General features: G+C 41.4%; 1 protein-coding gene across 1 annotated transcript; it reads left to right on the forward strand.

Moving 5' to 3' along the window:
- Positions 1 to 19137: 19137 nt before the first annotated feature.
- Positions 19138 to 20320, forward strand: LOC133797118 (probable 3-hydroxyisobutyrate dehydrogenase-like 1, mitochondrial). Its single transcript, XM_062234924.1, has one exon. The coding sequence runs from the start codon at positions 19219 to 19221 to the stop codon at positions 20275 to 20277; it is 1059 nt and encodes a 352-aa protein (XP_062090908.1). The 5' UTR covers positions 19138 to 19218; the 3' UTR covers positions 20278 to 20320.
- The last annotated feature ends 4923 nt before the right edge of the window (positions 20321 to 25243 follow it).

The raw sequence follows: 25243 nt of genomic DNA on the forward strand, positions 1-25243 counted from the left end.
CACCAACTTGTTGGCGATTTGCGCATCTATAACCAGCGAGTCATGGTGTGGGAAATGGACATTGCGGGCGTCGTCCTCTGTGAAGGTGATGGGGAGGTTCATCAACTTTGGGCACTGAGCCGGGGCCTGGACAAGGGCGCATACCTCCTGATCATGGTCCAGTTCGATCAGGTAGCGCTTTTGGTCGTTCCTGGACGGTCCTCCTAGGTGAGGTCCGCCCGAGATGGTGACCACATGCCCGTCCACTTGAGGGGGGGCGGCCCCGGAAGGGTAAGGCATTCCAGCGTCGGGAGCTTGCGCGACGGGGGCCCGCTGAGGGGCCTGCACCGTCGATCCCTGCGCATACCCTCCCTGAGGCGGGTATGCCCTGGGCACTCCCGGGACCGTGGGTTGTCCGGGGCCTGCTGACAGGCCCGGGACTCCCATGGGCATCCTAACCCATTGGTGGAGATGCCCCAGCTTGATGAGATTTTTGATCTCGTCCTTGAGCTGCCGGCATTCTTCGGTAGTGTGGCCTACATCCTTATGATTGGCGCACCTCTTGCTGGTATCCCTCGGATTCCTACCCCCCTTGAACATGGGGCTAGGCTTCCGGTAGTGAACCGCCCTCTCAATGTCCAGGTAGATGTTCTCCCTGGTGTCCACCAGATTGGTGTATTCTGAATATTGGAGCTCATAGCCCCTTTTTCCCTTCTTGACTGGCTCAGGCCGGTTCTGGTCTTTGCCAGATCGCTTCCCCCGGGAGGGGTTCACGCTCGCTTCAGTCACTCCCGCCTGTGACTGCTGGGCCCTGACAGGGGCGACACTGTGACCTGCCGGCGTGATTTCATATCCGGAGAAGTGGGTGGATTAGGCCGGGGCATATCCCAAAGCGGCGAGACCATACATCGTAGGGGTGTAGGTGACTCCAGGCATAACGGCCGGTCCCGTGGCGATTGGGGGCGCGACATAGGACTGTGCCGGGAACTGTACCCCGGGAACGCTTGGGCGCTGGGCTGTGGTGCCGGAGGCCACCCGAAAGCCTGGATCTGGGCCTCTTCCTAATTGATAAATCCTTGGGCCCTCCTGATGAACTCTTCCAGGGTAGCCGCCTTGTTATGCTGCATGTAACGCCCTAGATAGCCAAGACTGCTACACTGTGTATTTGTAAATGTGTGCGACTTGCTAATTAAGTCGTTTAATCAAAACGTGTTAGTAGTTATAGTGTTCTAGGGCTAAAAGACATTTTGGCCTCAAAAGATACATTTTATAAGTTATAAACAATTTACAGAAGGGATCCCCAGAAGTACAAAGTTTAAAAGCCAGTTTACAAAATTCAACAGTTAAAGGTAAACATTAGCCATACTAAGGAAAAATACAAGGTTCTGGTCCTCTCGTCCCTGTAATTTCCTCAACCGTGGTGGCTGAGCGGCCTGACATGTACATTCACCCTGCAGAGCTCTCCAGTCAGGGTTGATCAATCTTGCCCTTGCCTTTACCTGCACCACGCAGCACCTGTGAGCCGAGGCCCAGCAAGAAAACAACATACGCAGTATATACAATATTGTCAAACAAATATTCTAGTAAGCATGTTCAGATGTTCAATGCATAGCATATAAGCATATCTCAAGGTACAAATAACTTCATCTATACTTAGCTTATTCAACAAACTCATTAATCACATTCATAGCCAAATATAATAATCAATTAACTCAAATACTAGGGCTGACACCTTAGGTCGCACCCTCTGTTTAGCCCATTGACTCCGGCCCGCTTAAATCGAGCTTAGTGCATAATAAACTGTCATTGGATACCAGTGTTCGAGCCATGCCAATTGCACAAGTTAACCGTGGCATGCTTAGGCCGTTGGTTTACAGTTTACATGGCATAATACCATTCTTTCAATCATATATATCAGGGAGCCCTTAGTCCTGTTCAAATATTCAACCGGGTGTAGTTTTCTTACCTTTGGCTTCTAGATATACTAGTTACGGCCGATACTCCTTGAGCGCGATCCGATCCCCGAGTCATAGCTTAGAACCTAGTCACAACCATGATGAAGGATACCATTAACAACCTTAAATGAGTTTCTAAACCAAGTTCTAGTCCCCGGAACATTGAACTTCACCAAATATGGTAAAAGATTCAATCCCGAGCACCCTAGGTTAAATTCCCAAGCCTAAAATCTCAAAATCCCAAAATCCCTTAAGGGCCCCGACATAGGCCATCCATGCCGCGGCATGGACCCAAACAGAGCCCTCCTAAGACACAAAAACAGGCAAGGGTCGCGGCATTGCTTAGACCATGCCGCAGCCCACCCTCCTTCCTTAGCATGCATCAGCTTCGAAGGGTCGAGGCTCACCAAGAACTATGCCGCGGCCCGACCCTTCAAACCCAGAAAAACCCACCATTTTCAACCTCTAAACCTTACTTTTGGCCATCCCAAAGCTCCCAACTCAAAACCAACTAATAACAACATCATTAGAATGATTTAAACAACACAATTCCACCAGAAATCTAGCCCAACACTCACCAAAATCCCAATTCCAATTTCTGAGATTTCAAACCTAAAAACTCAAAACCAGCCATGGAAATACTAAAATTCAACCATCAAACTTTGAATTGAAACTTACCTCAGCTGTAGAATCGTTCCTCCAAGAATCCCCTGACCTATCTTCAAAGTTTCAAGCCTCAAACTCCACCTTAAATATCAAAATCACAACTATTAAAATCTCAGCCATTTTTCTTAAAGTTCCTAACCACAGAACGAAAATCAATGCTTACCTTGGCTCTAATTCAACCCTTGATTAGTTCCTTGAGCTAATCCTCTAGCTCAGCCCTTCAATTCCACCAAGTTTCAGTTAATTCCCCTTGAAAATCAGGGTTTTTCCTTTGCTAAGAGAGAGAAGGAGAGAAAGTTCGGTTTAAACTTGTGTCTACTGTTTTCTAACATATTCCTTAAGTCTATCCTTAAGTTATCAGACTAATCCCAAAGCTCGGGGCACCGGAAACGTCCCCGAGGGCAAAATAGTAAAATTCCCCAGTATTCCCGCTTAGACATCCTAACCTCAAATATATCTCCAATTATTTATTTTCATAACCCGATAGTCTAAATCACTACCCGAATCCCAAAATATCCCTGACTTGTCCAAAGTCAATCATAATGCCCCGTTGTGACTTTTCCCGCTATCTAACCCTAGGATCGCCCCAAGTCGCCGGCTGCAGATTTATCCACATAGTAATGTGGTTCTCACATATATCACATACATATATTTCACATCATCATATAATATCATCAATTATCATATGCTCACTGTTAATCATGTAATTATGCATTTAAATCAAAAAATATCATTCCAATCCCAATTATGCCCTCCTGGCACACTAATCAAGGCCCTTAAGCCCTATTAGTGATTTTAGGTCGTTACACTGCATGTCGTCCCAGAGAGGGGACCCGGCTCGGATTCTGGACTGCAATGCTACTAGGCGTTGTCCGTCATCCACCTTTGTCTTGGAGGCTTCTTCAATGAAGCGCTGGATGTAGGCCCTCAGTGTCTCCATGGGGAGTTGTTTGATATTCGCGAGGGCGCTAATCTGCATGTCCATCCTCATGGCGGCCACGAACTGCTTGCGAAACACTCACTGCAGTCCGGACCAGGAATAGATGGATCCCGGTTTAAGTCTTTTCCACCATTCCTCGGCGGGACCACCTAGAGTGATCGAGAAACAGAGGCATTTGCCGTCGTCACTGACGTGGGCCACTGTCATGAGCCGGTTGTATCGGGACAGATGGTCCCTGGGGTCGGTATTTCCAGTATAGGCGGTGAGGCTCGGCATCTTGAACCCCTTGGGGAGTACAGCGTCCAGGATTTGCCTCGCGTAGGGCTCTTTATCCTCTTCATCGGAGTCAGTATCCGCTTCTTCCTGCTTGCAGACCAAGCGGTCCGTGACCTTTTTCAAAGCGGCCAGCTGTTCCATGAGCAGCCTAGCCGTGCCGTCCCCCAGGGGGATTCTATCGTTCCTCCTGTCGTTGATGTTGTTTCTGAGGTCGCCACCTCGGGGGAGAATCTTTTCCTTACGGGCCCGCTCTTTCCGAGCGTTCAGTCCATCACGTAGGTCTATCCGGGACGTATCGTCCCCTAAACTAAGGGCATGTCGCTCCTCGCCGCACGGCCGCTCCCAAAGGTTTTTGTTAACCGAGGCACTTGGGTGCAAAGACCTTTCCCGTTCGTCTCACCCTAGGGCGTGCCGAGGCCGCGCGTTCCGTGGCCGCGTCCCCTACGGGTCAATCGGGTGGCCTCATCCCTGGACGGGGCGCACCTTCTCTTTCCTAGGGAGCGGTCGGGAACGGGTCCCGAATTTCGTGACGGGGGTGTTCTTTCCTTGGGTCTTTCGACCGGCCTTCTTTTTCTCCCTGTCCGGGTTCCCTGGGACTGGCTCAGGAAACTGCCCCGGGGGAGGGGCCTGCCTTGCTTCTTCGGGGACCCCGGCTCGGGCTTGTGGAGCGGGCTGTTGCGCTCCCGGAAGTGGGCCAACTGTTGGATTGGTTGCCGGACCCTACGCGACCATGAATGCCTACAGGGCTTGGAGGGACTCTTGCATCCGCCGATGCGCCTCCGCTTGCTCAGCGATCCTGGCCTCCTGGTCCAGGACCTGCTGCCTTAGTCTAGTCATATCCAGGTCCTGCTGACTGGGCTCTCCTTCTGGGATCTCGAGATCCACAGCTTCGTCGTGGTACTCCCCCTCATTTTCCTCTTCATAATATTCCTCCTTGTTCTCCTCTTCGTACTCTGTCCCACCCTCATAGTCTCGTGACTAGTCATGGGGAAAAGTTTGGGGAGGAGCGTTCTCAGGCGGATTCTGAGGAAGATGCTGGGAAGGCAACGGATCTCCATTTCCCTGCTCTGGATTACTAGGGTCGAATGTTGTGTGTCGTGTGTTCACCATTGCAGTAAAGGCTTGGTGTTAACACTAGCTTTCTTCAGCTCTCAATGAAAGCACCAAAATGTTTACCGAGATTTTCGGAAACTATATTAATGAATATTAGCTAAGAATAGTGATATGGAATGTAGAAGGTTAATACAGGATTTTACGTGGTTGGGGCGTTAATGAGCCTTAGTCCATGATTCAATAGTATTAGAGCTTGGAAAGTCTTTTACAATGGAGTTTCTCTCTATTTTTTTACAAAGTAACTGTATACTAGTCGAAGAGAGATCCTCTTTCCAGTGTTTTATCGCCAGTATTTATAGGCTCATAGGAATACTGGGTCTGGGCCGGGTACGACCCGGGCCCATCAAAGATGTGAATGCTCTTGGCTTCTCTGGTGGAAGCCCAATATTAAAGATAAAACATACATAAGTTCAAGACTAATTAATGCCCAATAGGGTGGCCCAAGAACTATATTGTAATGCCCCGGATTCCCTATTATGGTTAATGGCTGGATTAGTAGGCCGGGAGGGCCATAACTGTTTAATTATGCCATTAAATGTGTTTATGCATGTTTATGAGAATTATATTATGATATGATGTTAAATGCATGCATGTGAGTCCACATTTGTTTACAGGGGTGTTTTGGTAATTTGGCCCGTCGGGGGTATAATTGAATATCTGTTAGCATGTTAATGATATATTGTGAGACCACATTATAATGTGGATTGGTTCGAGTATTTCGACATGAGACGATCTTTAAACATGATTTATCGGTTTGGTCATAACAGGTTTGAGCTCGGGGCTCGGGGTGAGTCTTGGGGTGATATTTATGGTTATGGCGTTACCGGGGATTTTAGGGTAACGGGATATGAATTATTGGTGTTTGAGGATTTTGAGTTTAGCGGGAATTGGGAAGCGTTAATTATAATTAACAGGATAAGCGGAAAGTACCAATTTTGCCCTTGTGATGGTTTTAGAGGCTTTGGATGTCACAAGGGTAATTTGGTCATTTTAGGGGTGGATATATGAGACTTATGTGGCTGTAGAAGGTGGTAGAATAAACAGAACAAAAACAGGGGTTTGCTTCTTCCTTTCCCGTACATCATCTTCTTCACTTCTTCCTTTGAGGTTTTTGAGTTCTTGGTGGAGATTCAACCAAGGGAAATTGAAAGGCTAGGTTGGAGCACTTGTTTTAGCTTGTGTGGGAGGTTTAAAGCTAGTTTCAAGGTGAGTTTTGGCCATTTTTCACAGCTGGTGCTATGTTTTGCTTTTAGTTTTCAGTTTGGTTTTTGATGTGGGAAGTGAGAATCAAAGGGGGTTTTTGTGTTGTTTTGATTGGGGTTTGATGAGGGTGAGCTATGGGTGTTATTTGGGGGTTTAAATGAGTGTTTGGAGGAGGTTTGAAGGACTGGTTTGAGAGGAAATCGCACAGGGGAAAAACTGGTTCGTGCGTGGGCGTGTTGCTGTTCTGGGCTGGGCGCCGCGGCGCAGCAGGGGTGCGCCGCGGCCCTTGGCGTTTGGCAGGCAGGGAGCCCTCTCTGTTTGAGGGCGCGCCGCGGCGCATTAGGGGAGGGTCGCGGCCCTTAAGGCCAATTTTGCCAAAATGTGGTTTTTAGCTTGGGGATTCAAACCATAGGCCTCGGGGTGGGACCTAGTACCCGATTGGGTAGTATTTGATGTCTCGGGGGCTGGGATTTGGTTTGGGAACCCTCAGTTATCACTTTTATTGATAAATCCTATATTTTGGTTATGACCAGGTTACTGTCGAGGAATTTAAAGGTTGATCGTTCTTAGGGGTCGTTCATATTTTAATTCTCACTCAAACCAGAGGTAAGAAAACAGTGTATGAATATAGTTGCACCCTGTATAGGTATATGACATGCATGGTTTGATATTGGAGCATGTTGGTTGGTATATGTTGACGTGGATTGCATATTAAATGCTGATGTACGCTGATTACCTGTTTAAGACACTGACTAGTCAGGGACCGACTCTAAAGTCGAGAATCTCGCATTGAATGGCTCTAAGGCATTAATGCTAGACCGACCCTAAGGTCGAAGAACTTATAAGCGCTTGCCTGGTCTACGACCAGATGACTATAGCCAAGGTATATGACCCCGGTGACCATTTGTCACGTGGCTAAGGGACGTTGTCCATAGTTTCGACTCTAGAGTCCTAAGGAAGGTTATGTTGGTGACCAATCACCATGCACCTGTCCTGAACGAACTTATGAAATGATCACTTATCAGTTAAGCCTGGTGACCCTATCGTCACATGGCTAGAGGGAGCGATGCTCATTATTGTGACTTTTGGCTATTGTCACCTATTTGTTGGACTGATAGTCCTGAGTGGTTATTATGATCGTTGTTGATATTATATCATGCTATATTGTGTTTTCTTGCTGGGCCTTGGCTCATGGGTGCTATGTGGTGCAGGTAAAGGGAAGGAAAAACAAACCCTGAGTGGAGAGCTTGGGCGATGTGGTGTACATACAGGGCCACTTGACCGCCACGGTCAAGGTGTTCTCAGAGGGACTAGGGGTTTACCTTACTTTTGCCGCTTAGGCCGGCGGGGATTGTAAATTTGAGACAGTAGTGACTCTTTGGTATTATGAACTACTTGTAAACATTTTGAAAGGCCCGTGAGCAGTTTATTTACTTAATGAAATGTACCCTTTCCTTTTTACTGATTTTTCACCTTAACCTGATAATAACACTTAGATCACATTTTTAACCAAAGGACTCGGGTAACGAGTCAAATTTCCGGTTCACCGTTCACCGTAACTGTTCTGGGGTAGCCAGGGCGTTACATATATTTCGCCCGACAAAACGGTGCTTTTGGTCTGGGCACTTCGAGTTACGAGGCAGATTCAGGGGACAAGACCAGTCAGAGTACTTGGCAGTGCAGGTCTAAAACAGCGGCGTTCAATCCCGAGGTGGCCTTTTCCGCAGGTGAAAAGTGGGGGACAATCCCCACGCGTCGTGGGGCGGCTTCAGGGTCACGGAGGCTTTTACCTGCCGTACCGGGAGGACCTGACTCGGGTTCATTTACCTCTGTCCCTCTTCGTTTACCACAGGCCTAGACCGTTACCACACTCCAGGATCGATTACGTATGCTTCACCTATGATCCGAGCTGTCTGCACGTCTCCCGGACGACTGCCCTGGATCACCATCCCGGACACCATCCCCTGGGTCTAGAATCACGCTAGGGCCGTGGCCCTTGGATACTCCTGTTGGAAAAACTCATTGCAGGATCTTTATTTATTTTCATGCAATTTACATATTATCAAAAAAACATGCAAATTCCTAGAACATGCTCCTATGAAATTAATACAAATACAGAGTAAAGTAAAAACTTACATTACACAGCGGAACAAGAACAACTCCATCCTTCAATCTCTCTAACCCTTGATTCCTTTCTGTAGCAGAGTATTATAATGAGATTGAACAAGATCAGCAACACAGTCTTCCTCACCAAGCCTTTGATCAACCTAGAACTATTGTGGGCTGGTTCTCAAAACATGAGATAGAGATCTTGAAGATAAGAAGAAGAGAGAGTGGCCAAGAAATGTTAGACTGTCTAGGTTTTCACTTACCAATCAACTGAAACTCACTTCCTTATGAAAACCCTAGATATCATATTTCTTATATAGGCAACTTAATGAGATTTATTTAAATTTAAATTAATTAAAAATAATAAACAAAAATAAAAGCCTTGGGCTGCCATAAATGGACTTGGGCCCAATCTCTTTGTTTTGAATTTAAATCCCAATTGGGCCTAAATTCAAAACCTTTTTTTTTTTAATTAATTAATTAAATCCTTATTCAAATTAACTAATTATAATTTGAAACTTGATTTAATATTATTTATTTATATTGATACTAATTTATCAATATTAATAAATTTACCCAAAGATAATCTTTTATTCTCTAAATCTCATATCTCTGTAAATTTTCCAAAATTGACCTAGTCAACTTTAAAAATCCTAATTGATAATTAAATCAATTAATTGAGACATCCTAGATGATTTACTCAAAGGGACCATGGATCCATGAAATCAAGCTCCAATAAGTTACCGTGAATTTATTTACGAATAATTTCACTACCTTATTAATTCCTCGTGACTCCACTATAAACTCGGAATTGAACTCTTGAATTCATAAAACGTATTTTCAAAACCATAAATACGTTATCCATTGTTATAACCATTACAATCAGTCAATCCTCTATCGATGACTTACTAACGAGTTGGGTGCAAATTACCGTTTTACCCCTCATGAGTATTTTATCCTTATCTCCCACTAAGTTCCTTATAAATGATATTTCCGTGAACTTAATCACAGAAATGAGATCTCAATCATTTAACCTTTTGAACAAAGAAATTAAGGAAATCATCTTTTCACTTCTCATACAAAAGTTATAGATTTCGTATCTATGAATAATACTCCCACTCAGTTACACTAATAAATCTCCAAGATGTAAGTATGGGCTAGACCGTAGGGTAAGCTGGTAACGAGCAAGTCAAAAGATTTAAATAATATAATTAGCAGAATATTATCACTCAGAATTAAGATCGACTTAACATATGGTCAACGTTGTGACATTGATTAGATTTGATAACAACGATACTTAATTATCAATCAATAATCAATATCGGTCCTAGTCCGATGTAACTAAATAATCCGATCTTATCTACTTGGTCGAAGCCTTGGACAAGACATCACACCCTGAATGTGTAAGTAGATCATATCGTAGATTGCCTAATCAGTGAAAATCCAATGCACTGATCTAATCTTAGGACTCGTTCTTTTGAACATATAATTACAACTATAATCCACTGTGACCTAGTCACTATAATTGTAACTATCCATATGTTCGGGATTTTATAAATGTTTGTATTATTTCAATAATCATGTAATAAAATAAGCAAGCAACACAATTGTCAAACTAAATGATTTCTACTACTTTTATTGATAATATGAAATCGTGCTACATGTGCGACATGGTTTTATAAGGGCATAAAACCCAACAAACTCCCACTTTCCCTTTTAAAACAAATGGGACATGTTTCTCAAAACCATGCATTCTACATGCTTCACAATTATGTTTTCTGCTTATATCTTTGTACAGGGATATGAAAGATTGTCTTACAATGCTATCTTCATCACCTTCACTTCACACCTTCGCCACACATCCTCGATAATGTGGTACTTTCTCTCTATATGCTTTGCTCTTTTGTAGCTTCGAGGTTCTTTCGAATTCGCTATTGCCTCATTACTGTCACTAGACAAAATGAGTGGTTTATCCATTTCTGGAATAACACCGAGATTCGTATAGAACTTCCTTAGCCAGACTATTTCCTTAGCCGTCATAGACGCAGCTATATACTCAGCCTCCAAAGTGGATTCTAAAATGGCAGATAGCTTAACGCTTCTCCAAATCATAGCTCCACCCCCAAGAGTAAACACATTTTTCAGAAGTAGACTTCTTTTCTTCAACATCAGTCTAAAATCTGAATATGTGTAGCCTAACAGGTACAAAGATCCACCTGAAAAGACTAACATATAGTCTCTAGTTCATCAAAGATACCGACTTCCATCTATTGTTTATTTCCAAGGTTTTACTGACACTTGCTCACCACTCCCACTGCATAGAAGATCTTCGATCACAACACACAACATATCATGCATTAGACTTCAAATTTCAAATGCATAAGGAATTCGTTACATCTTTTCTTTCTCTTGAGGAGTCTGTGGAGACTGCTGCTTAGAAAAATAAATTCCATGTCAAGACACTAAACATCCTTTCTCAGAATTTGTTATAGGGTAATGACCAAGCACCTCACTAAAGTAGGTCGCTTGAGTTAAAGCTAAAGTTCAGTTATTTATTTCCCTGATGCTCTGGATACCAAGAACATGACTTGCTACAACGAAATATGGAATTTTGTTTCTAGCCAGTTCTTTATGTTTGATAATTTCTTGACATTGTTTCCAATGAATAAGATATCATGTACATAAAGGATTCAAAACACCACAATGTATTTTTCCCTAAGTTGTCAAACACAAGGATCAACTACATTTTTTTCAAAAACTCAGGTCTTAATGTCTCCATTTAACCTTAAGTTCCAGGAGCGCGAAGCTTGTTTAAGTCCATAGATTGACTTACTTAGCTTGCTGAATTTCTTGTCCAACTACTTTAAATCCTTCTGATTGATGCATGTTAATTGTCTCATCAAGATAGCCATTAAAAATGCTTCTTTGATGTCCATTTTCCTTATCTCTTAATCAAGAGTTGTGGCTATGGATAAGAGTATACTTAATGAATTTTAACATGGCTACTGGAGAAAAATTTTTCTCTAAGTCAAATTTTTCTCTCTGCCACGAGTCGAGCCTTTAATGTCTCGACCTTTCTATCAGCTCCTCTCTTCTTCTTATAGATCCTCTTGCACCCCATGGGCCTAAAGTCCAATGGCACATCTACAAGATCTCAGACAAATTAAGAGTACTTAGACTATATTACCTGGTACTTGGCTTTGAGTCAAAAATCCCTTTCAGACCTATCCATTTCCTATTTAAAGACCAACGAATCATTGTTACTTGTGTCCCCAACCAACTTGTGGGTTTCACTATCCATATCATAGGTACCGGGTTCCGAGAAATCCTCCCACTATGACGAGGCATCGTAACTTTCTGACTTGGATTAGTGGTTTCTAAATGTACCTTGTTTTCATCGACTTGCCTCAGTAAGGATGGAAAAATAGTTTATCGTTTTTCCATCTAATACTATTTTGCTATGAGACTTGAAATTCATTATGTAGTCGTTATCCAGAAAAGTAGCATTTGTAGAGCCAAACACTTTCTTGTCTACTGGACTATGAAACAGACCACCCTGAGTACCTTTAGAATAGCCATCAAACAAGCAAACCCTCAGCTCATTGTTCTAGCTTTCTACCTTTTTCCTCATGACAAAAACATGACACCACCAAATTCCATAATGACGTAAACCAGGTTCACGACCATTTCATAATTCTAGTGGTGTCTTGGAGACAGCTTTTGAGACTGCACAACATTTAAAAAATATATATCATATGCGGTCTAGGTAGTATGTCTCCAGAAAAGATCTAGGTAAGAAGTTGGTAGAGTTTAATAGCTTATCATAGAACGCACATTTTCATAAACGTGCGATTCACACCGCTCAGCAACACTGTTTTGTTGCGGAGTCCTTGGGGCAGTTATTTTGAACAAATCTTCAAGTTCAATTAAATGATCTTGGTTCTGATTATCGAAATATCCTCCACCCTTATCAGATCGCAAGATCTTTAACGTTTTACCTAATTTGGTTTTAAAGCCATAGCAATGAATTCTTTGAACTTCTTAACAAATTCGCAGAATTCCTATGCTTTAGGTACTTACATGAGTCTCTAGAGCAATCGTCGATAAAGGTGACGAAATACTCATAACCACCCCTCGCTTGAACATTCATATGTCCCCAGACATTTGAACATACTAGCCCTTGTGGTTCTTTGGCCCTTTCTCCTATCACAGAGAATGGACGCTTTGTCATTCTGCCCTCGAGACTGGACTCACAAACAGGTAGGTCACCCTAGGTGAGTTCCCTCAAAGGCCCAGCCTTTGTTAGTCTTTGAATCATATCATAACAAATATGACCAAAGCAAAAATGCCAAAGGTACGTCATTTCTAACGTTATTGACCTTTTGTCGTTTAACAATCCTAGAATTAGCTGTCTTAAACAACTCATTATTTATAACATAGGGTTCGTTTAGTTGCAATAGGTATAGCCTGTTTTTCATACATCCACCCCACAATTCACATCCATTTAAAGAAATAGGATTTTATTACTTGTGAAAGTAACTACAAATTGTTGTTGATGTAATAAGAAAAACTTAAATTAAAATTTCCATTGAAAATCAGAATAAAATAAACATTGTCTTAAAACAATATATTTATTTCCAAAATTCATTCAAGCTTATCATTTTGCCTTGTTTGATACGAACAACCCTTGATGGATACCAAGCCGTGGCTTTTTATCCTTCATGGCTTTCCCAATGCTAAAAGTGTAAAAAGGTACATGCATGTTTAGTAGATTGTGATTCAGCGATCCAAAACCGAAGTATCATCCTCTAAAATCACATGCATCCAAGACAAATTTAATTATTTTGGGTTCCATATGCCTTGAGTTCTGGGCAATCTTGTTCCAATTCCCAGTCTCCTTGCAGTTGGAAACACTTCCCTTTTTTTGTGTACTTATAATCAGGCCTTGCTCCAAGATGCTTTGTAGCATTTGGTGCCTTGCCAGTTGACTTCTTGTTCTTTTTGTATGAATTTCTTCCTCTCTTGCTCTTCGAGGAAGAAGCTCAAAGCAGCTTCTCCTTGAGCTTGTTTAGTAGTATTATTATTCTTGCATTTGCTCGAACTACCATCAATAATCCTCTTTGAAGGATTTGGTGATCATTGCATGAGAAAAATAGGAATATCTTTGATTATCACGAACTCGATGTTGTCTAAAATCAACACCATGTTGATGTTGGATAAACATTTCGTGAGGTTCTCACCATAGAGTAACATTTTAGAGATCAGAGAGAGTATGAGGTGGGAAGCCTAGAGCTTCTATTATCAACTAAGTAGAAATCAACGCATTGCTTGACAAACATTTATTCATTAAATATTTTAGAAATAGCATAACATACAAAATGTTTTGAGAAAAGCAAAATACTAAAACATTTATCTTATATTTCTTAGGTACTTTAGCTAGCCATTAACCCATGTGTCCCGGTAGGCGAGAGTCACAAATATTCACGTAATTAAATAGAGAAACATCTCAATTAATAAAATGTCATAGACTTTTATTAATTACCTATTCCATCCGATCAAAGTAACGAAAACTCATGTGTCCCGGTAGGCGAGAGTCACAAATATTTCTTACTTTATGAGTTTGACCCACGGTTTCGATTATTATAGACTTAATTCCTATAGTCACTGTAGGGATGAGTCTATAGAAGGTCCATCTATAACCATCTATCCTAATAAATTTAACCATGTTAAGAAGTCCAGTGAACACCTTCCGTAGGGAGACGAAATCAAAGCGCCATGAGGCCCCACTGAACTCTAACCTTGTTAAATCAACGGTGGAGATCGAATTGAAATTTTTTTAAAACTCATTATTAAATATTTTAGTATTTTATTCTTTTTGAAAAATATCAACGTAGGTTTTCCAAATTATCAAAATAATCAATAAACCAACTAATGTTCGCCAAATTATAAAAATAATCAACAAACCATAGTTTATAATTTTTCCATTAATTCTAAAATTACCATTGAAAATTAATCCAAAAATTAGAATTAATATGTTTCTAATCAATTATTAGGTCCAACTAAAAGGAATAACCTAATACAATTAAGTCCAACTTAGGTAAATGGGCCTTAACAATTCGAGCTAGCATGGAGGAGAGCTGGGTTCAGTATGTCGGACCCACTACTAAGGCTCCCTAACTTCCATACAAAGCCCAAAAAGACAGGAATTTGAACATTTGTTTTATTAATTGTTATTCAATTGATTAGCTCCAATCTAGTAATGCAAAGAAAATAGGCCTTCACAAGTGGAACCACCCACAAGAGAGGAATTTAAACTTTACATGTTCAATTAGGCCCAAATAAAACCTAACATTTTATGAAAGTTTTATTTTAGTTTTCCCACATTTTTTTAAACGCAAAAATTGGGTCATCATTATACTTATATTTAAAGCTCAAATGCAAAAAATAACTTAATAATGATGTTTGATAAGTTAATAATTGGATGAGCCTAACATGTTACTCTATAAGCATGTATTATTAAATTATGCAAATATACCACAACAATATACTATTTTGTAAAATACCATAATTAATTAACATAGAATTCATCGGACAAAATTCAATATAATTAATTAAACAAGTTACAAAATATTAAATTAATTAAAATAGAATTTATCAAACAAAATTCAATTTCAAATAATTAATTTAATCAAGGTTGTTAAGTTGTTAAGAATGATAAGATATTTTATTTTTAAATATTTTAACAAATTTTAAAATATCAAAATATATTTTAACCAAGTTTAAAATATCTAGTATTATCTAATAACTAATTATAAAGATTTTAAACAATAAAAATATCTTGAATGATCAGATAACTAATTTTAATATTTGGTTTATACCTTTTTAGACCTTGTGTTTTTCTCTATTACCTGTTTGGACCCTGTGTTTTAACAAATTACCTTTTGGACCCTATGTTTTGTAAAATTGTTAAAATAGAACCCTAAACTCAATTTTGATGAAGAAAAAATTGAATATAACAACACAGTTTTTAAGCAGAATGATTTTATTTTTATTCTGAATTGTTAGTTTGGTAAATTATTTGTGATTTTAGTTGAGAAAACATTGACCAAAATTGGGTTTAGGGTTCTATTTTAACCATTTTACAAAACATAGGGTCCAAAAAGTAATTTGTCAAAACACAGGGTCCAAACAAGTAATGGAAAAAAACACAAGGTCCAAAAAGGTATAAACCCTTTAATATTTTATTTATAACAAAATAAAAAAATATCTTACAATGTCCTCATTACCAGATAACAAATTCAAAAAATTTTAAAAAGCAAAAATATCTATAAAATTATCAGATAATCAATTTTAAATATTTTAAACCTAACTGCACAAAATATCCAATTTTTTAAAAAAATTTAAAAATATTTTTTTTTGCGAAAAAATGCCGCGCGCGGGTTCCGACACCGACGTTGTACAGACGTCCGTACGCATCGGGTCCCGGCGGCGGCTCCATGCGTGCCCAGCACACATATTGCAAAAAAACAGTCCAAAAAAAACTGTGCAGTTTTTAAATCCAAAACAAGCAAAAAACAACCAAATTATTGCTAAATTTACATAAGAAATCATAAGACATACACCAATAACATGTACCATCCAATTAACACCTAACATATCAATCAATTTCATACATGTTCATTCATGAAAATAAACTAGCAACCTATGTCTCTGAGGCCAATTGTTGGAAAAACTCATTGCAGGATCTTTATTTATTTTCATGCAACTTACATATTATCAAACAAACATGCAAATTCCTAGAACATGCTCCTATGAAATTGATACAAATACAGAGTAAAGTAAAAACTTACATTACGCAGCGGAACAAGAACAACTCCATCCTTCAATCTCTACATCCCTTGATTCCTTTCTATAGCAGAGTATTATCAAGAGATTGAACAAGATCAGCAACACAGTCTTCATCACCAAGTCTTTGATCAACCTAGAACTAGTGTGGGCTGGTTCTCAACACATGAGATAGAGATCTTGAAGAGAAGAAGAAGAGAGAGTGGCCAAGAAAGGTTAGACTGTCTAGGTTTTCACTTACCAATCAACTGAAACTCACTTCCTTATGAAAACCCTAGATATCATATTCCTTATATAGGCAACTTAATGAGATTTATTTAAATTTAAATTAATTAAAAATAATAAACAAAAATAAAAGCCTTGGGCTGCCATAAATGAACTTGGGCCCAATCTCTTTGTTTTAAATTTAAATCACAACTGGGCCTAAATTCAAAACCTTTTATTTATTTATTTTTTAATTAATTAATTAAATCTTTATTCAAATTAACTAATTATAATTTGAAACTTGATTTAATATTATTTATTTATATTGATACCAATTTATCAATATTAATAAATTTAACCAAAGATTATCTTTTATTATCTAAATCTCACATCTCTGTAAATTTTTCAAAAGTGACCTAGTCAACTTTAAAAATCATAATTGATAATTAAATCAATTAATTGAGACATTCTAGATGATTTACTCAAAGGTGATGCGGGGACCATGGATCCATGAAATCAAGCTCCAATAAGTTACCGTGAATTTATTTACGAATAATTTCACTACCTTATTAATTCCTCGTGACTCCACTATAAACTCGGAATTGAACTCTTGAATTCATAGAACGTATTTTCAAAACCATAAATACGTTATCCATTGTTATAACCATTACAATCAGTCAATCCTCTATCGATGACTTACTAACGAGCTGGGTGCAAATTACCGTTTTACCCCTCATGAGTATTTTATCCTTATCTCCCACTAAGTTCCTTATAAATGATATTTCCGTGAACTTAATCACAGAAATGAGATCTCAATCATTTAACCTTTTGAACAAAGAAATTAAGGAAATCATCTTTTCACTTCTCATACAAAAGTTATAGATTTCGTATCTATGAATAATACTCCCACTCAGTTACACTAATAAATCTCCAAGATGTAAGTATGGGCTAGACCGTAGGGTAAGCTGGTAACGAGCAAGTCAAAAGATTTAAATAATATAATTAGCAGAATATTATCACTCAGAATTAAGATCGACTTAACATATGGTCAACGTTGTGACATTGATTAGATTTGATAACAACGATACTTAATTATCAATCAATAATCAATATCGGTCCTAGTCCGATGTAACTAAATACATCCAATCTTATCTACTTGGTCGAAGCCTTGGACAAGACATCACACCCTAAATGTGTAAGTAGATCATATCGTAGATTGCCTAATTAGTGAAAATCCAATGCACTGATCTAATCTTAGGACTCGTTCTTTTGAACATATAATTACAACTATAATCCACTGTGACCTAGTCACTATAATTGTAATTATCCATATGTTCGGGATTTTATAAATGTTTGTATTATTTCAATAATCATGTAATAAAACAAGCAAGCAACACAATTGTCAAACTAAATGATTTCTACTACTTTTTTGATAATATGAAATCGTGCTACATGTGCGACATGGTTTTATAAGGGCATAAAACCCAACAACTATTGTACCAAGCGAGCTTGGGCCGGGCCCACATCCGAACGCCCAGACCATGGGCCTGGACCATTGTCTCGGGCCCATGTCAGGAAATGGGGATAACAATTTGAATTAATGTATGTACTATTTAAATAAATAATTTTTTATTATTCCTTGCACCAAGCATTCCACACACATCAATTCGATCCAATTGAGCTTGCTTCATTTGGCATCCACAATTGCTGACTAAACGGTAAGTTGAGAAGATTTTGTTAACCTCCTTCATGAAAGAAAACACCAAATAAAAAGTTCAATACCCTAATTAGTAACCTATGAATTGTATTTAAAATATGGGTAGGTAACCATTTGGTACCCTGTGTTTTTGCAAAGTATCATTTTGGTACCATTTGTTTTCAATAATGCTCATATGGTATCCTGTATTTTAAAATCGTACATATTTGGTACCCTAAACTCAAATTTAATTAATAAAATTTTACCAATTTAATTAAACTGTTGTCAATTATGTAAGTTCCAAATTTAAATTTAATTACTTAATTACATATAACTGATGACAGTTTGATCATATTGACAAAATTTTATCTATCAAATCTGAGTCTAGGGTATCAAATATGTAAAATTTTAAAATACAGAGTATGCATTATTGAAAACAGAGGGTATCAAAATGATATTTTGCAAAAACATAGGATACCAAATGAGTAAATTCCCTTAAAATATATATATGTATAATAATAGTGGTTATCAGTAATCATGGAAACGCTTTAATCTGAAGAAAAAAAAAAAGGAATTTAACAAGCATATGAAAATAAACACAAACAAATTAGATATATTTTTTAAAGAAGAAAAAAATTCATTGTTTTGTTTGGATGATAAAATTTGTTATTTTTCTGAGACATTTTATTGACACAAAATCATTCCTAATTGTTATCCTCATTTTCTGTCTTGGGCCCGGGACGTTGGTCCAGGCCCACGGTCTGGGCAATTGGATTTAGGCCCAGCCAAGGCCCGCTTAGCAGGGGAGTAACCGAGGACGACGGGCCAAGTGTGGGTCCAGACCCGGACGGTGTCCAGGAAGATGATCCAGGATAGTCGCGACGGGAGACGTCTGGCCAGTTGAGATTACGGTCGAGGTGTACGAAAAATGGTCCCGGAGCCAGGTAAACAGTCCGGGCCTGTGGTAAACGAAGGGGGACAGAGGTAAACGGACATGCCACTGCAAACGGGCCTGTGGTAAACGAAGGGGGATAAAGGTAAACGGTCCAGGACAAAGGTAAATAATATCATTAATTTTATTTAATATTCATTAATATAATTTCCGAAAATGTCTGTAAACACAGTTATGTATAGTTTCCAAATAGAGCCAAAAATAACAGTATTGGACAAAGATACTATGATGGACTGGAGGGATGAGGCGTTTTTAAAGCTTAAGGGTAGGTACATTAGACATGCCACTGCAATTCCAACCTCGCTCGCTCTCCTCTCACTACTCCTCTTTCCTCATTTCTAAGCACTCCTTCAACCTTCTTAACCTTCACCTCCGCCGCTCCATGGCCGCCACCACCACCTCTGCCGAGCACATGATAAGTCCATCAAACACTCGCGTGGGATGGATCGGCACCGGTGTCATGGGCCGCTCAATGTGTTCCCACCTTATCAAAGCCGGCTACACTGTCACCGTATTCAACCGCACTCTCTCCAAGGCCCAACCGCTCCTCGATATGGGGGCTCACCTGGCCCACTCCCCTCAAACCGTCGCTTCCCAATCCGACGTCGTATTCTCCATCGTTGGCTACCCTTCCGACGTCCGCTCTGTCCTTCTGGACCCATCCTCTGGCGCCCTCGCTGGCCTCCGTTCCGGCGGTGTCCTAGTTGATATGACCACATCGGAACCCTCTCTCGCATCCGAGATCTCCTCCTCCGCCGCTGCCAAAGGCTGCGCCGCGATCGATGCTCCGGTATCTGGCGGCGACCTGGGAGCAAGGAGCGGAACCCTAGCTATCTTCGCCGGTGGCGATGAGTCCGTGGTCAATCGATTGAACCCTCTTTTCACCCTGTTGGGGAAGGTCAACTACATGGGCGGCCCAGGCAGAGGACAATTCGCGAAGCTAGCGAACCAGATCACCATTGCTTCGACAATGGTGGGGCTAGTCGAGGGAATGGTGTACGCTCACAAGGCCGGCCTCGACGTTGCTCTGTTCTTGAAGGCGATATCGACTGGCGCGGCTGGATCAAAGTCTCTGGATTTGAACGGGGCACGGATTCTGAAGAGGGATTTTGAGCCGGGTTTCTACGTGAATCACTTTGTGAAAGATTTGGGGATTTGCTTAAAGGAGTGTCAGAATATGAGTCTTGCTCTTCCTGGGTTGGCTTTGGCTCAACAGCTTTATCTCTCGCTTAAGGCTCATGGTGAAGGGAATTTGGGCACCCGAGCGCTTATTTTAGCTCTGGAGAGGCTTAACAATGTTTCTCTTGAATCTTCTGTTCATGTTGCTCCAGCTAGCTAGAGCACTCTCAGTGGACAATGGAAGATAAAATGTCTAATTTTTTTATAATGGAGATAAAAATTTGTAAAATATTCTCTTACTAGGTGTTGTAAAGTTATATTATTTTACCTAAATAAATAGTATTTTTATATATGTAGTGAAATACTATTCATCAAACTATAAATATTTTTTTATTTTTTTATTAATTTTTGTATATATATATATATATGAGTGTAATATTATTATATTTAATTATTTTATTTTTTAAAATAAATAAAATATTTTTAAAAAATATAATATTTAAATAATGTAGATAAAAAATAGAGAAGTTGTTGTATGTTATAATGTAAAAATTCTAGGTAAATTATAAAAAAAAAAAAAATTTAGTGGTGTATTTTGTATTACACTTTCTCTATAATATTTAATTAAAACTCACAAAAAATCTTCCATCAGGTTATTTATACATATATTTATAATAACTATGCACAAATTCCAATTAATCTATATCTACATTTACATAATATTTATATATCTTTTATATAATATTTTAATATTATTATTTTTCTTTATAAACTTTCTCTCCTATTTAATATATAGGAGAAGTCTGTGGTGCGGCGTTAAAAACGTCCCCACCCGTGGGAACCTTTTTTTTTAACCTGATTGGGTTTTATATTGATGAGAACTTGCTAATAAAATAAGCATGAGTGTATAGGGTATTATCTTCATTTAATTATAATGATAAAGTAACTATTATCTTCATTTAATTACGATAAAGAGATTTGAGGAAATTAGCAAAAACTCTGAGACCCATTGATGAAGATGTTAAGAGTGACCCCTTGGACGGCTCTTATAGCACAGGAAAACCCAAGAGGCACTCTTTTTTTCCAGAATGATTACATAATGTTGGGATTCATTCTTCACAATCTACTAACTCCGCCATTAACAACTAAAACAAAAGCTCACTCATATAAACACTCGCTCAAGAACTCTACTTTTACAGCTCTTGAATAAACAAAAGTAAACAAAACTTATATTTAACTTGATAAGAACAAAAATGAAAGGGCTTTATAAGCAAGGTATATTGAGAACTCCTTCCATCCTGAATGAAATGTCATCTTTCCCAAGATCATCAAAATCACAATCAGGGAGATTACTGGAATCTTTGTCATCTACTTCGAAAATCTGAATGTCGTCTATGTTGTTGAAACCATTAAGAAGATCATCAATGTCGTCTAAGAAAAAGGTATTGTACGCCCTGATTTTCCCACGGGCTGATTAGTAGGCCGAGCTACGGACTAATCACAATTAGTCCATGAACATCCCCAAGACCGGAGCTCCCGTTTCGAGGTCGTACCTTCTTAGCTCGAGCAATCCCTAAGAACTCGCCAAGGTTGCCCAGGACTGGAGCAAAGAATCTGAAGGCCGAAGGTCGGGTCAGGGGAGCAGCCTGTGGCACGAGCTATATATGGAGCTCTGACCCTCTGTAAAGTCAACACACGCAAGATAAACGTGCATATATTTGACATCACGTGTCCGATATCTCCCTGACTTCTCGGACACGCAGCAGGAACGTGCGTGTTCAGAAACCCACGGCTGGGTTGGGCCGTGCGGCCCATTATCTCCTTACCTATCGATTTGACCATACTTATGTGTCAAGTTTAGGAATTAATCATGAATGTCACAGAGTTGATATGACAAATAAGAAGGTTACGGGATGACCTCTTTACCAACTTCCAGGTGCCTTCTCCTATAAATATGGAGAACCTGGGAGTTGATAAGGGTTGGGAAAAATAGTCTCTAAAGAGATATATGCTTTGTAACCAAATACCCAGAATATATCAATAATATTGACTAGTGGAGTAGAAGGATTTTAACCTTTGAACCACTTAAAAACGTGTCTTGAGTCACCTAGTTCATTCTCTAAGATTCTATATCTGCGAAAGTTCTATATTCAGCACTAATCCCTTTCTCTTCCTCTCTTAATTACCTGTTGGCGAAGAACCGCGTCAACAGTTTGGTGCTTTCATTGAGAGCAAAGTCGATTAGCGCTGCTGCAAACATCCAACTATGGTGACCACTCGGTCCAGGCATGGCAACGAAACAGAGCAGCATGATGGGCAGGAGGCTCATCATATTGCCATCCCTGATGAGCAAATTCCTGAAGTCCAGCAGCGGCCAGGAAAGCAGCCGGCGGGCCAAGACGACACAGGTAGTTCGGCGCCCCGACCACCTAATCCGAACCCGTGTTATTATACTGCGGTGGAGATGGAGAATGCTCAACTGAGGAGCCAGTTAGCAGCAGCCGGTCAGCAAATCCAGGATATTCTTGCCCGACTACCCCCTCTCACAACCAACGTTAACGTTGGAGAGAGGCAAGGTGAGGCTCCAAAGTCTCGCCGGGGTAATCGGGCCAGGCATAGCCGTTCGGAGAGACTTCCGGTAGCCAACTCCACCCCTTCATCATACCATCGAGAGGCCAACTTCAGGGAAATGCCTGAGACCGGACAACAGCAATACAGCCGTTCGGTCAGGACGTCAACTCCTAGCTCTCAACCTTCCTCGAGAAAACCCAGGAGAGCTCGAGGGAATTCCCGATGGAGATCCGGGGAGGGCCCACGATGTCAGCCCGTCCCCGAAGACCGTCCTGCGCCCCGTTCAGATCGCCCGGCGCGGGACCAGCAAGTTGGCGGGGCCGAAAGGCCCCCACCGAACTTGATCCGTCCAGACGGAACCAGGATCGCGTCTCCAGTCAGGCATCCTCCATCTCCGATCAGATATCCGTCTCCTCCTCGGCCCGTCCAAGACATCCCAGCTTACGGGAGTAGTAGGAGAAACCCACCATCAGCGGGACCTTCCCGGCGTAGCAGGGCGCCTGAAGAAAGCTCGGGCCCTCACCACCAAAGACGGACTCCAAGCCTGTCCAGCAGGAGTCATTGGACCGGTAGTCGCCGGAGTGATCTCTCTGGAGGAGACCTACGTCAGCAACTAAGTTCGGCACAAAGCCACTGGACCGCCCAGGGAGACGACCTTCGAGATCACCTCAACTCTCACAGAGAGGATCGAGCTAGAGATGGTAGTCAGGCTCGCTCGGGGGGAGCCCGATCCGAGGTACGTAATGGAGGGAATGCCCCAAACAACCTATCTCAAGATAGGAGGGGAAATAACCCACCTAATATGTACAATGGATCCGGAGCTGTTGAGCAGCCCCGGAATAACCCAGGATCTCAGGACCAAACCCTCGAGCGCCTAACTCAGATGGAGGAACTGATGAGGAAGCTCCTATCAGAAAAAGAAAAAGACGAATATGATTCGGGAGACGAGATGGAACTCTTCGCCCCCAACATAGCAGCGACGGCATACCCATCTGGTTTCCGTATGCCTCACTTGTCAAAGTTCAACGGGGATGGAGACCCGTCAGACCATTTTGGGATGTTCAACACCCTAATGATGGCCCATAACATTGGCCCAGAACTGAGATTCTTGATCTTCCCTTCCACACTGACTGGACCTGCCAGGCAGTGGTTCAAACAAAGTAAAAGACAGTCAATCAGCTCCTGGAAGACCTTCTCAGCTGATTTCAAAAGGGTGTTCCGCGCCTCTCAGGCCGCTCGTGTTCAGGCCGACTCCCTAGCTAACGTAAGGCAGCATCCCGGTGAGACACTGAAAGCCTACTTGAGCAGATTCGCAAATATCGCTGCTCGAGCCAGGGACGCAGATGATAGCTCTAAGCTCATGGCCATGAGAACCGGAATCCTGGTCGGGGGAGACCTGTGGAAAGATATTCAGAGGAAGGGAGTCAGCTCGGTTAACGAATTCCTTAACCGAGCCCAAGAGTGGATAAACTTGGAAGAAGTTGAAGTTTCAGCCGCGGGGACCAGCCAGGTTCCCGAGAAGACCGCCGGAACAGGGACAGAGATCATGATGGCGACCCCCGACGTCGCGCAGAACAACCAGCTCGGTGGTGGCAAAAGAAAGGGGAATGGTGAAAACAGTCAGCACGGTCAAAAGAAGAATAAATTCGTGGATAAGTTCAAGCCCGTGTTCACAACATATACCGAGCTCACCCAGTCCAAGGAAAGTATCTTCCTGGCCAACTCTGCTCGGGTCCCCTGGAAGAGGCCGGAACCATTGAAACACCACAAGGGAAAGAGAGACACTTCCAAATTCTGCCGTTTTCACAACGACGTCGGCCACAATACCGACGATTGCAGGCATCTAAAAGATGAGATCGAGACTCTCATCCGAGCAGGCCCCTTGGCGCAATACTCACGAAACAGGGTCCCAGCGAGTCGACCCGCTCCAGAAGTCCCAGCCAGTCAACCCGGGCCTCGGGTAGATCAGGACGTCCCTCCTCCCGTGATCGAAGGAGAGATTTCCACCATCTCTGGAGGACCGCACATGGCTGGAACAAGCAGAGGTGCCTAGAAGAGGTATGTGAATGAATTAAAGGCCCACAACGGAGCGGAGTTCGTCCCGGAGCAGCGTAAGTCAAAACAGCAGCGGTTAGAAAAGAAACCGATCACTTTTACGGAGGAAGACGCAGGCCATGTCCAATTCCCTCATAATGATCCCTTGGTCGTAGCAGTCCAGCTCGCCAACCGGAAAGTAAGGAGAGTGTTGGTGGACAATGGAAGCTCGGTAAACCTCCTATTCCGATCCACCTTAGAAAAGATGGGATTGACTGTCGCCGAGCTAAAGGCAACCTCCATGATGCTGTATAGCTTTTCGGGAGAAGGGTCGGCAGCGATAGGGACGATCGAGCTGGTGATCACCCTAGGAGAAGAGTCTCGAATAGTCTCCAAGCTACTTGAGTTCGTGGTCATTGACTGCTCCGCTGCCTACAACGCCATTTTAGGCCGACCTACCCTCATAGCTTTCGAGGCTATCACTTCCATTCGACACCTCGCCATGAAGTTCCCTACTTCAACCGGAATCTGCACTATCAAGGGCGATCAGCTCGCTGCCAGGGAATGCTACAACATTTCCA

This window comes from Humulus lupulus, chromosome 8 (genome assembly GCF_963169125.1).
Source record: "Humulus lupulus chromosome 8, drHumLupu1.1, whole genome shotgun sequence".
NCBI classification, from domain to species: domain Eukaryota; kingdom Viridiplantae; phylum Streptophyta; class Magnoliopsida; order Rosales; family Cannabaceae; genus Humulus; species Humulus lupulus.

What these genes read in the sequence shown, in the direction of transcription:
- LOC133797118 (XM_062234924.1), top strand. Translation starts at nt 19,219, where the DNA reads ATGCCACTGCAATTCCAACCTCGCTCGCTCTCCTCTCACTACTCCTCT.